We start from the raw sequence: 13,529 nt of genomic DNA, 5'->3' as shown, positions 1-13,529 counted from the left end.
GTGTGTGTGTGTGTGTGTGTGTGTGTGTGTGTGTGTGTGTATGGTTGTATCTATGTTTGTATCTTCCTGTCTTATTTGGTCTTGTTAGAAGTTTCTTTGATTTTTCAAATGTTTTAGTTTCTCTTTTCTATTCTCATCCATCTCTATAAGAAAATAAATGTTTATCACTTACGATATACAGAGTGCTGTTCTCATGCTGATTAATTTGTAAAATTTAGATAAGACACAGTTCTTTATAGCTTTAAATCTATGATCCTGTGATCCCTGTGTTCAAAGAGCTTAAAGTCTAGTATGGGAATAAGATGCCAACATGAATAACTATAATACGTATTGCATTAATTACTAAACAAAGTGCTGGTTATCTAAGATAATCATTAGGACGAAGTACTTGGTTCATTGACATTGGTTCATTTTTCTTTTAGAAGCTGTTGGACTATGAAATAGATAGTGATGAGGAGTGGGAAGAAGAAGAACCAGGAGAGTCCCTCTCTCATAGTGAAGGGGTAAGAACAACTCTGGAAATTTAGAAGAGTTGGCTTTCAAGAGATAGGTTCAAAATCAGTCTAAACTGGTTTGATGAGATTCATGCCCATCTATCCTGTTTGCATAAAACAGTAAATGGTGTTTCCTCCTTTAGTTCGGGTAGAGGCTCATTGTACCAAAAAATGAAATTAATTATTTTTTCCTCTTTAGGATGATGAGGATGAAGGGGGTGAGGATGAAGATGATGATGATGGCTTTTTTGTACCTCATGGATACCTATCTGAGGATGAAGGAGTGACTGAAGTAAGTTTGTAGTAATTATTAGTAATAACTATGGGGTTTGAAATTTTGAAAAAATTTCTTTAGTTAGCAAAAAATTTTTTTCTCGTTTCCACCTCCCCCCATTGAAAAAGAAAGAAAAACAAAACCTTTGTAACAGATAATAATATTTAAACAAAACAAATTGCATTCTTAGATTTATATAAGTGTATGTCTCCATCTACACCCTTATTCCAACACCTTTCTGTCAGATGTAGGTAGAATGTTTCATCATGAATCCTCTGAAATCATGGTTGGTCATTGCATTGATCAGGGTTCTCGGGTCTTTCACAGTTGTTTGTCTTTATATTATTCCTTTTATTTCATAAATTATTCTTCTGGTCCTGCTCACTTCATTCTGAGTCAATTTATACAATTTTACCCAGGTTTCTCTGAACTGTCCTTTTTATAATTTCTTGTGTTTCAATAGTATTCCATTTTAGTGATGACTGTGTAACAGTTCAGCTCAAAATTACTTTCTGAAATAAATTAGGCCATCAGTTCCCCATCTTGGTTGCACTTCATCTGAGCCATCTCAAGTGTCACAAAATTCTAAAAGTAAGTTTTGATTTCTGTATTTAAATTTGTCATTGCGATACAAATGAAGATCCATTGAACATCAGAATCAGTGGTCCTGCAGTTTCCAGCTTTCACTTTAAAAAAATGATGAAAAATAAACTAGGGGAGGTAGCATGGCGTAATAGAAAGAGCCCTTAAGTGAGAAGTGTAAGACTTGGGTTCTAGTTCCAGCTCGATCACTAATTTTTAGCTGTGTAACCTTGAGCCAATTACTTTGTTAAACTGCAAAATAAAGTAGGGATTAGACTTTGTCCTAATCTGCCTTCTCCTTTCTCTCTCTATATTCTCTCACTTAGTGATCTTATCAGCTTCCATGAGTTTAATTATATGATGACTTACAGATCTATGTACTCAGTCTTATTCTCTTTCTTTCTTTTTTTTTTTTTAATTTTAGTGAGGCAGTTGAGGTTAAGTAACTTGCCTTTGGTCTGAGGCTGGATTTGAATTCAGGTCCTTCTGACTTCAGGGCCGGTCCTCTATCCACTGCGCCACCTAGCTGCCCCTTATTCTCTTTCTAAACTCCAGCTGCCTACTGTACATTTCAAATTTGACGTATCATAGACGTTTCAAGTTCAACATGTCTAAAGAGAACTTATTATCCTTCCCCTATGAATACATACATCTTCTAAGCTTCCTTATTTTTAATTACCATTTACTCTTCCAGTGTGTCATGTTCATAACTGTCATTTTTCAGAATTCTGATCCTTAAGAAATTGGTCAGACTTATCAGTGTAGTCCTGATCAAGGAAAGAGAGGGACCAATGTTCTCTTTAATTTCAGCTCAAATCTGAAGTTTTCATCAGGAATGCTTTGAAATCCTCTATCTCATTAACGATCCATTTCTCCCCTTGTAAGATTAGACTCAGTTTTGCTGTATAAGTTATTCTTGATTGTAAGCCTGATTTTTTTGCCTTCTCCAGTATCATGTTGCAATCTCTCTACTCCCTTATAGTATAGCTGTTAAATCTTGGGTGATTCTGACTGTGGCTCCTTAATACTCAAAAATCTTTGTGGATTCTTGCAGTATTTTTCCTTTGACCTAGGAGCTCTGAATTTTGGCTACAATATTCCTAGGAATTTTCATTTTGGTGTTTCTTTCAGGTGGTGATGGGTAGAGAGTTTGTTTTGCTATGATGCCTCCTATTTTTCCTCCATTTTTTTCCAGTGTTTTGACTTTTATATTTCTTGATGTCTTGTTGAGTCATTAGCTTCTATTTGGTTAATTCTAATTTTCAATCAGTAAACATTAAGTGTCTGTTAAGTGTCAGGCACTATGCTAAGCACTGGGGGGTACAAAAGGAGATAAAAGATAGTCCCTGCCCTCAAGGAGCTTATAATGTTGGGTAAGGTTTTGAATACTCCTTGTTCTAAGCTGTTAATTCTCTTTTCCCATTTTTTCCTCTACCACTCTCCACTTAGTTTTAAAAATAATTTTTAGCTCTTTTTTAAACTCTAGCTCTTCCAGGAATTCTGGCTAGATTTGTGCTTAAACTGCATTTTTCTTTGAGGTTTTGCTTGTAGATAATTTGGAGTCATTCTTTTCTGGATTTGTGTCTTGAGCTTCCCTGTTGCCGCAATAGTTCTTTATGGTGGAGTTCTTTATTTGTTTGCCCATTCTTCTAGTCTGTTTCTTGACTTTAGACTTTATGTTAGGGTTGGGCTCTCTGCACTTCTGGGGGATTATCTGGTCTGAGCTTCTGTCCTCTTGTGACCTTCTGTTGCTTTTCATAGCTCAGTGAAACCTGCAAGCTTTCATTGCTTCCAGTGATGTGATGCAGGGGTAAAGTCTGGTCATCGTCCTTCAGATCTGAGCTTTGCAAGTTCCTGACCCAGGTTTGGATCTGTCAACTTGTCCTTGGTTAGACATTTCAGTAGACCACTGTTGGACCCAGCCATTATTAACTTGCTAGGAGGCTTTGCAGGTTCAGGGTTACTGATCCTGAACTTTTTCCTCACTCTGTATACAGGTAGGGCCCCCTCACCATGATTACTCCTCCCTTCCATCTAGCCCTAGGTACAGGTCCGCTCCTCAGTCTACCTTAGATCTGTGAATTGGAATTGGGTAGTAAGTGAGAGTTCCCAGATGTCACTTATTCCTGTATCCTGTGCTAGTTAAGTGATCCTCTGGCATCCTTCTTGCTTGGGAGGTTCCTACCCAGTGCCCATTCTCAGTCCTTTTTCAGTCCTAGGGCATAGGAGTGCTCCATGTGTGGCATGTTTCTGGGCAGACCCAGTCCTCTGTGTCTATCTCCCTAAGCCAATCTGAACTGGGAAAACTACTCATTATGATTTTTTTTTCTTGAATTTCTAGAATTCAGTCTAGTGTGTTTTCTAAATCTTTGTGGAGTAGGTGTGGTGAGGGAACTAGGCTGTACTTCTTCCAGCTACTCCACCATCTTGACTTTGCCTCTCTTTAATTTCAAAAGAAGTAAACTTCTCATAAGAGCCAACAAGGGCCTGAAATTAAGAATAGATGTGAGATAGATAGTTGTTGCCACATATAATACTACATCAAGCAATCCTTTTAAAGAAAAGAACTCTAGTTAAGGTTGGAATATTTGACCATGTCTCTCTCTCTTGGTTTGCAGGAGGGTACAGATTCAGAAAATCACAAGGTTCGTCAGAAGCTGAAGGCAAAGGAATGGGATGAGTTGTTAGCCAAGGGGAAGAGGTTCCGTGTGCTCCAGCCAGTGAAAATTGGCTGCATCTGGGAAGGCGAGAAGAACAGTAATGCCAGTTCAGAGCTAAAGGTGTTGCAGCAATTCACAGCTTGTATTCTGGACACAGTCATTCCTGAGGAGGAGCACACACCGAAGGCCAACAAAAGAGAGAAAAGGGACCGACAGAGTAAGTTCTGAGTTTTGGGGTGGGTGGGGGGATGGCATGAGAAACCAAAGGCAGAGATCTTCCCATCTGCCCAGAATCCTATGATTATAGGACTTAGAGTTGTAAGAGATATTAGCGATCTTTAAGGCCAATTCAGACCAAAACATTTATTTGTGTTAGCATTATACCAAGTGCTGGGATACAAAGACAAATAGTCTCTGCCTTCAGGGAGCTTATATTCTATTGGGAGAAAATAGCAGCATTGACACAGATAGTAGACAAAAGTAATTTGAGGAGGGAATGAATGTTAGCTAAAAATCAGGAAACCATGGAGGGCTTCACAGAGAAGGTGGCACTTGAGTCTTATGGAAGAGGAAGATGTTGAGGTGGAGTTAAGGAAGTATGTTCAGGCATAGAAGACTTGTACAAATGTATGGAGCTATAATTTATAGATAAGGAAACCGAAGCTCAGAGACAGGAAGTGACTTATCCAAAGTCATATCAGTAGTGGGAGTAGACTTCAGCTCAAGTGCTCTGATGCCACATTTAGTGCTCTTTCCACATTGATATGGAACTTATTGGAGGAGCCCCAGGAATAGCCAGGGACTGGTGGAAGGTGACAGTTACTGAGCAAACAATCAACTTACTGAACCAAGCATTGTCAAATGATGGACACTAGGGATAAAAGTGAAATAGTCAGGGCTCTCAAGGAGCTTATGTTGTATGGGAGAGAGACAACATCAAGTCAACAAGCATTTATTTAGTGTCTGCTATGGCTAGGTACTGTGCTAAGAGGTGGAGATTGAAAGAAAAGCAAAAACACAATCCCTGCCTTTAAGGAACTCACTGTCTAATGAAGAGATAATATGTAAACAACTATGTGCATGTGAGATACACATTATAAATGGGAGATAATCTCAAAGGGAAGGCCTTGGCAGTGGTGGGGACGGGCAGGAAGGGTCTTTTTGCAGAAGAGTGACCTATCCATAATCACATACTAAGTGTCAGAAGTGGGATTTAAACCCAGGATGCCTCTGACCCAAAGTCCAGCCCCTTTCCACTATACCAAGCCACACTTCAATTTTCATCTGTAGTGTCTCTGGTTTATCTTGGGCATTAGTATAAGAGATAGTAAGTGTGAATTTCACAAATGTATGATTTCAGTCTTGAATTTTCTAGCAACAAAGTTTCTATGCTTTTTCTGCAGAGTTCTTTTTTTTTTTAATCAATTTATTTTGAATTATCAACAATCACTTCCATAAGCTTCTGAGCTTCAAATTTTTCTCCCTCTCCCTCCCTACCTCCCTCCCCTAGACGACTTGAAATCTGATATAAGCTATACATATACATTCCTATTAAGCATATTTTCACATTAGTGATGTTGTAAGTATACAGAGTTCTTTCAACTGCACAATAACAGTAATTATAACTTATATTTATAAATTGTTGAACTATTTACAAAATATTTGCCGTATAGTAACTCTGTAAAGTGTGACTAGATAGAGCAAATAATATTCTAATTTTCTGAAGAAAGTGAGGCCTAGAGAGATTAAATTGCTCTTGGATGCACAACAAGTAAGTAACTGATCCATGACTCAGACCCAGGTCTTCAGGCTCTAACCCCAATGTTTTTTCTACTCTGCACAAAATCTTAAGCTACTCCCTCTGACATTTTGGGGTAGCTAGGTTACGCAGTACGTAGAGCACGGGGTCCTGAAGTAAGGAGGTCCTGAGTTCAAATCCGGCCTCAAACCAAACACTTGACACTAGCTGTGTGACCCTGGGCAAGTCATTTAACCCCAGTTGCCTTTAAAAAAAAAAAAGATCTTAAGCTAAAAAGTAATTATCCATCACAGCTCTACAAATGGCCCCAATTCATGCAACATTATGTTTTACTGCCATTCATTATAAATTGTGGTTTGTTTTTTTTCTCCTTAACTAGTCTTGGAACAGTTACTCCCATTATTGCATGGGAATGTGAATGGAAGTAAAGTGATTATTCAAGAATTCCAGGAGTGCTGCCGCCAAGGATTGTTCAGTAAAGGTACTAGCAGTCCTGATAGTGGCACTGCTAGCCCTGCAAGTCCAAGTACCTCCCGGCCACAGACTCCCACTGCTAATGAGGATGCTGCTATACCTTCCAAAGCTAGACTAAAACGGATTATTTCTGAGAACTCAGTATATGAGAAGAGACCAGATTTCAGGATGTGTTGGTATGTTCACTTGGAGGTGCTCAAGAGCTTTGACCAAGAGCACCTACCTGTGCCTTGTCAATGGAACTACATCACTCAGGTCCCATCTGCTACTAAAGAGGACAATGGCAGTGGGCTAAGCCTGGGGCCCACACAGACTACCCCAGTCTCACTAAAGAGAAAGAACACAGGCAGTATGTCCATCACTCATTTCATGAAGAAGCCAAGGCATGATGAACAGGTGAGAGTTCCCTTGGGAGCATCCTGATCATCTCTTCCCGAAAGAAGAAGGAGAGCAGCAGCTAGTAATATCGTATGTGCATCATACGTGGGTACTGAATAAAGCTTTGGGGATTGACACTGGAGGCTGGGTTTCAAAAGACAAGTGAGGCTAGCCTCTTGATGTCCCTTAAGGAGAAAATGATCCTGCTTTTGAATTTTCAGAAATTAGTCTTATAAGGGATTGTTAATTGGAAGGTTAAAGGTCCTAGATATCTGTGAAAGCTTTTTGTGTTCCCAACTCAGTTTCTGACTACTCATTCCTGTAGTGTTCCCACTACCCTGAAAACTGATTAACTAAACATTAATCAGCCCATATAGCAAGTCAAATTTTTCAGAACTAGAGAGTCTCAAAATTGAATTGACTTCCTGAGGTCATCTAATTCAACCCATACCTTAACAGGCATTCATTCTACAGCATCCCCAACAAATGTAAGACCCTGGTGATGGAGAATTCATTACTCCCTTACAGGGCAGCTCATTGTACTTATGGGCAGATCTAGTTTTTAGGAATTTTTTCTTATAATGAGCTGAATTCTGCCTCCAAGAAAATAAGTATAATCCTTCATTATCATCCCCCCACCCAAATCTTCTGAAAGCTAAACACACCCAGTTCTTTCTATCAGTCTTTGTGATGCCATCATCATCTTCAGTCTTTACCGACCTGGTAGCCATTATCTGAACAAATTCCAATAAATTGTATTTCCAAACATTTTCCTCCCTCAACTTCACAAAACTTAGCTCTAAGTATTTTAGGCTGTTTCTAGAAATTAAATCTACCCTCAAAAGCTGGAGAGTTGACACCATTAAGAAGGCTCAAGCATGTCCTGCAAACTCCAAAGAGTTCCAAAAAGAGGAGTTCCCAAAATGCTTTGGGCAGTGGCAATATTGTTAGACTGGGTAGTCTTGAAGGGAGAAGCACACATTCCATGAGTAAATTCTGACTCATTTGTCTAAAAGTTAGTCATAGTACTTTACATGTTAAACATACATATAAAATTTTTCCTAAGAGATCTGAACTCAGCAGGTATTTAAAATTTACTGTAATTTTTAATACCTTTGTTAAATCAACCTAAAAACAGTTGTATATTTTTTTTGATGTGAGGAGGGAGCAGAGAGGACATTCATAAACACAGTAAGGTGGTTTTGGTTATTATTCTTGGTCTTTTTTTTTCCTCTGATTGTATCAATTTTAGTATTCCCATGGGCAAAACTGACCAAAGTATGATAATCAGCAAAGGCCAGTCATCCTCTAAATGGAAAAAACAAAAAACAAAAACCATGTCGTGCAAATGGGAAGTAGGAGTATAATTAGTTTCTCTAAAAATTGAATATCATCAACGTGACTTTGTAATAAGCCTGCAATGATGCTATGACCCCATCTACATATTTAAGCACCAAATTCTTAGAAGTTGTAAAGTTGAGGTCTGATGAGAAAACCATGACCACTGTCAAAATCTTTTTAATGTAAAAAAAAAATAGGTAGAATACATTTATTGTGCTTTTTAGGACAATTACAACTAAAATCTTGTAACTGTTACATGTAATACTACTTCTCTGAAGAAGGCCTACTCTGATGACTGTGGAATGGAGAGAACCTTGGATGTCCCGAGGTAATAATGGGTAAATGGGGTCATAGGATCGTAGATAGAACTGGGTCTGTAAAGGTCATCTAGTCCAACCCCCTTATTTTAGAGATGAAGAAACTGAAGCTTATAGAAGGAGAGGAGTTTGTCCATAGTCACACAGCTAACATGTAGCCACGCTAACATTCAAACCCTGGTCTTTTGACTGGAGACCCAGTGCTCATTTTGCCACACTTCACTAAAATTTTAATTTCTGTAAATAACATAATATTTTCCTGACATGTCCAGCAGTCCCTTTTCTCTGGCTACTGTCTCCATTGACAAGGAAATGTTGTGCCCATCCAGCATTTCAACAAAATGATCCCCGTGTCAGTTTTGCTGTTTCTGTTATAAGATACATCTTATTGGATGCTTTAGGTTGAAACTGTGGAAATGGATGGATTCCAGGCAGACACTGAAGAAGAGGAGGAGGATGACGCTGATTGCATGAATGTAGATATCCCAGTCAGCGGAGGTGAGAAGAATTAGAACTTTAAGCTATTATTTCTCTTTTCTAATTTTTTTTTGTAAATATTTAGTATTTTATTTTTCCCAATTACATGTAAAGATAGTTTTCAACATTCATTTTTTATAAGATTTTGGGTTCCAAATTTTTTCACCCTTCCTCTCATTCTCCCCCCCCCCCAAGATGGCAAGCAATCTGATATAGGTTATATATGTGTAATCATGTAAATATATTTCCACATTAGTCTTGTTGTGAAAGAAGAAACAACAAAAGGGAAAAGCCAAAAAAAAAAATGAAAATAGTATGCTTTGATCTGCATTCAGACTCTATAGTTCTTTCTCTAGATGTGGATAGCATTTTCTGTCCTTAGTCTTTTGGAATTATCTTGGGTCGTTGTGTTACTGAGAAGAGTTGAGTCAATCATAGTTGTAAATCATGCAGTGTTGCTGTTACTCCACGTACAAAGTTCTCCTGGTTCTGCTCACTTCATTCAACATCAGTTCATAGAAATCTTTCTAGGTTTTTCTGAAATTTGCCTGCTTGTCATTTCTTATAGCACAGTAGTATTCTATTACATTCATATACCATAGCTTGTTCAGCCATCCCCCAATTGATGTGCATTCCCTTAATTTCCAATTCTTTGCCACCACAAAAAAAGCTGCTATAAATAGGTTTTTAAAAATTTTTTTTTCACTTAATAGTATTTTATTTTTTTCCAATTACATGCAATGATAGTTTTCAACAATCACTTTTACAAGATATGAGTTCCAAATTTTTTCTTCCTCCCTCCCCTTATCCCTCCCCAAGAAGGCAAGCAAGCAATCTGATATAGGCTGTACGTGTATAATCATATTAAGGATTCTGGTTTTTAATCCACTCTGCTATCTGCTTCCATTTTATGGGACAATTCATCCCATTCAGATTCAGTTGTGATTACTAATTGTGTATCTCCCTCCAGCCTGTTTTTCCCATTTATACTTTTCTCTCTCTCCTTTCACCCTGTTCCTCCTCACCAGTGTTTTGCTTCTGACCACCCTTGTCTCAATCTGCCCTTCCTTCTATCAGTCCCTACCTCCCTTTTCTTTTCCCCTTTCCTTCCAGCTTCCTCATAGGGTAAGATAGGTTTCTTTACCCAACTGAATGTGTATGTTATTCCTTCTTTGAGCCAAAGCTGATAAGAGTAAGGTTCAAACAATGCTCACCCCGTCTCTTCTTTCCCTCTACTGTAAAAGGTCTTTCATGCCTCTTCATGTGGTATAATTTACCCCATTCTGCCTCCCCCTTTCCTGTTTTCCCAGTACAATCCTTTTTTTTTCCACCTGATTCTTGACCTCTCATCAAGTCATTAATTCTACTTGCCCAATTCAATTTTCTTTTTGGTGAGGCAGTTGGGGTTAAGTGACTTGCCCAAGGTCACACAGCTAGTACGTGTCAAGTGTTTGGTCTGAGGCTGGATTCCAATTCTAATTTTTAAGGAATTATTTTCTTCAGTTAGCTTTTGTACCTCCTTTTCCATTTGACCAATTCTATTTTTTAAGGAGTTGTTTTCTTCAGTCAGTTTTTGTGTTTTCTTTTCCAAGCTGTTGCCTCTTTTTTCATAATTCCCCTGTATAACTCTCATTTCTTTTTCCAATTTTTCTTCTACCTCTCTTAATGATTTTTAAAATCCTTTTTGAGCTCCTTCAAGAGAACTTTTAGGGCTTGAGACCAATTCATATTCCCTTTTGAGGCTTCACATGTAGGCATTTTGATATTGTTGTCCTCTTCTGAGTTTGTTTTGTTGCCATAGTAGCTTTCTATGGTCAGAGCTCTTTTGTTTTTTGCTCATTTAAAAAAGTTGAGCTCTGCTTCCGGGGTACAGGGGCCACTGTCCTAAGCTTTTTGCGCTAGAGGCCAGGGTCCTGGTCACTGTCTTTCTGTGCCTGGGCCTCTGGGGCTGGTGGCTTGCCTACTGAGCTACAGTGGCCCTGCTTAGCCATACCTGTTGTCCACTGGGCTCCAGGGCTGGCAGTTTACCTGCTGTGCTGGGGCTGGAGGCTGGCCTGCTATGCTAGGACTGCCAGGCCTTGGTTGCTGATCTATGTTGTGGCTAAGAGCCTCCTGCTGGTTTGCCCAGACACTGCCTGCGCTGGGCTGTGTTCCCTTTTACCCAAGTGAGACAGACCTTTCCTGAAGTCCTTCTAAGTTATCTTGGGCTGGAAAATTGTTTCACTCCGTCTTTTGTGGATTCTGTCGCTACAGAATTCTTTTAGAGGCTTGATTTAATGTTGTTTCTGAGGGAAACTAGGGAGAGCTCAGGCAAATTCCTGGCTTCTCTCTGCCATCCTGGCTTTGCCCCTATTATTTCTCTTTAAAAGTATTTTTTTCCCTTTTTGAGGCCTGAGCCCTTATTTTCTTATTCATACAAGAAATGTGGTGTTAATGTAGCCACTTTTAATTGGTGGAGTAATTGAGTGACATTACTTATTTTGGGGAATTTGTGATCATTTCTCTGGTGCAAGTAGCCATCTAACCATATCTCATTCTACACCATTGTTATCCATGTTTATCCAATGCCCTGGAGGCCTTCCCTTTTAAAAAAAAAAAAGTGTGGCTGTGGTTCACTTCTTCCAGTAGTTGTAATGTAAGTTCATTGTTCATCAACAAAAATCTTAAGTTGTAGAAATGCAGTGTGAGAATAGTCAAAAGAGAAGAGCATTTGTAGTTAGGAAGACCTGGGTTCAAATTCTGCCTCTGAGATAGCCTATATGACCATGTTGAGTCAGTGTCCAGCCAACTCTGTCTCTACATGTTCAGAACAGTTGCTGATCTGCATTGATGGTCAGAGAGAATTTTCTTACCAGTGAATCAAACTAAAAAAGGACCAGCAGTTAAATTTATATCTTAAGTGTCTAAAAGCTGACTCTTTGTCTCCTTTTCTACCACTCTACCACTGTCACTACAGAGGTGGAAAGGGGCAGCGCAGTACAGAAGGCTGCTCTGGGATTTTTTCTGTTTGTTTTATGGGTGGGCTTGACCAGGGAATTCATCACAGCCTCTAGGTTGCACCTAGAGCAGCATAGCTTCTCCAACTTGGTAGAAGTGACTTGAGTTTATGATCTACATCAGAGCATTTGAAAACCTTCATGCCAGATGAGATGTTGAATGAGAATGTCTGAGGAAGTAGTGACAAGAGGAATAATTTAATTTCAGAACCTAACAATAATATTATTAATAATACTGATAAAAATTAGGCATTTAAAAGTTATCAAGGACACTTAGCTGCCTTCTTTGCATATTCACTTATTTGGACTTGATTATTTCTTTTTCTCACGTTAAACTCTTTCTAAAATAACCAACAGTCTCTGAAAAATAAGTGGATTCACATATGCCTGCATGAAGGAGGGGAAAGGGAAAGACTAAGCATTTATATACCACCTGCTGTGTGCCAGGCACCGTGCTAAGTACTTTACAATTATGATCTCCCCCTGGCATTGTATGGAAAGGCTTGCCTGACTGTCCCAGTCTCTGTTTGTGGTGTTGGGCTGTGTAGATTGGAGCAAGATCAGTATCAGGCCAACAGTGAGTGCTCTGGTCTGGCCTGAAAGGCATTTATCTGGTTCTTCCCTTTAATAACCAGAAAGTTATATCTTTGTGGTGTCGGGGTACTTAGTTTCCCACAATTTGTGAAGAATGGCCAACATAATAACATAAAAGCCTAGTAAATAAACCTGTGTTATTGTGAGGAGCTCAAACGCTTCAATATTACATTTCCATGTTATGCTGTGACTTTCAGCATAGACATGACCCAAAAAAAGCAGTGACTCAGCTGTTCCATCTTTATTTTCTTCATACACAGGCTGTGGATGTCAGCAAACTCTGGGTCACTTAGTGTCAGGACCAGGAGAACCAAGGAGAAACTAATATGAGGCAGAAATAGGTGGAGACAAGACAATACAGTTACCATTCTTCAAGCAGGAATTAATCTTGCAAGGGGCATGGATGGCCCCAAACCTACGTATCAGTAATTATCAGATTGTGATAGGGCAATAATTAATGGTAGAGTATACTATTTACATTTTTCAAGGGATCTCTTCACTCTAGTATGAAAATGGCCATCTTTTCTTCACCCTTCAGCCTGGTAACGGAAGGAAGGGAGGGGAATATTGATAGCTGCTTTGCCATCTGAAAGTGACAGAAACTCAATTTAAAGACACCTCACTCTTCTTTTCCAGAGGCTAAATCCCCGTGCGGACTTGATTCTAAGTTTGATGATGGTGCAATGGAAACAGAACCCAGCGAGGACCCCCAGCCTGTCAGCCCATCTAACAGAACTTAAGACCATAAATTTACTAATCCCATAATGTATGTATGTAGAATTCTTTAGACGATTTTTAAATGTGTATCAGATACTTGAAAATCTTCCCATTTCTTTTGTAAAGAGAAGACAGCACTTTGTCCTGCTTCACAACCCCTTTGGAGGTTTGAAAGTTTATATAGAATGACTGATTAGTTCTTTGATAATTGTAAAAACAAAAACAAAAAACACACAAACCAAACTGCATATTAATCTGTCTTTAATAAAGCATTATTGAAATTTGATGTTTTGTATGAGAAATAACTTGTTTTCCTCTCCAGCCACAGAAGGCAGCCTGTGTTACTGGATTGTAAATGTCCTGAAAACCCCAGTAGCTTAAAGTCAAGGACTTTTTATGATTGTGTATAATATGGGCTTCTGGATATAATGGTGGAAATGTATAAATTTTTATTCTATAGCCCTGA

The 13,529-nt window shown here is 38.9% G+C and overlaps 1 protein-coding gene across 1 annotated transcript in view; it reads left to right on the top strand.

Moving 5' to 3' along the window:
• The window catches only part of CHAF1A (chromatin assembly factor 1 subunit A), a 49,729-nt gene extending 36,200 nt beyond the window's left edge, over positions 1–13,529 (top strand). The window contains exons 10-15 of the mRNA XM_027850824.1: positions 423–503; positions 694–786; positions 3,969–4,227; positions 6,149–6,639; positions 8,681–8,777; positions 12,983–13,529. Coding sequence (XP_027706625.1) covers positions 423–503; positions 694–786; positions 3,969–4,227; positions 6,149–6,639; positions 8,681–8,777; positions 12,983–13,086 — 1,125 coding nt within the window. The 3' untranslated portion in view covers positions 13,087–13,529. The remainder of the gene's footprint in view (positions 1–422; positions 504–693; positions 787–3,968; positions 4,228–6,148; positions 6,640–8,680; positions 8,778–12,982) is intronic.

The sequence above is a fragment of the Vombatus ursinus genome, unplaced genomic scaffold, assembly GCF_900497805.2.
Source record: "Vombatus ursinus unplaced genomic scaffold, bare-nosed wombat genome assembly UNPS02009173.1, whole genome shotgun sequence".
Taxonomy (NCBI): Eukaryota; Metazoa; Chordata; class Mammalia; order Diprotodontia; family Vombatidae; genus Vombatus; species Vombatus ursinus.
Note: the sequence above shows the minus strand (reverse complement) of the source record. Positions and strands in the feature narration are given on the sequence as shown.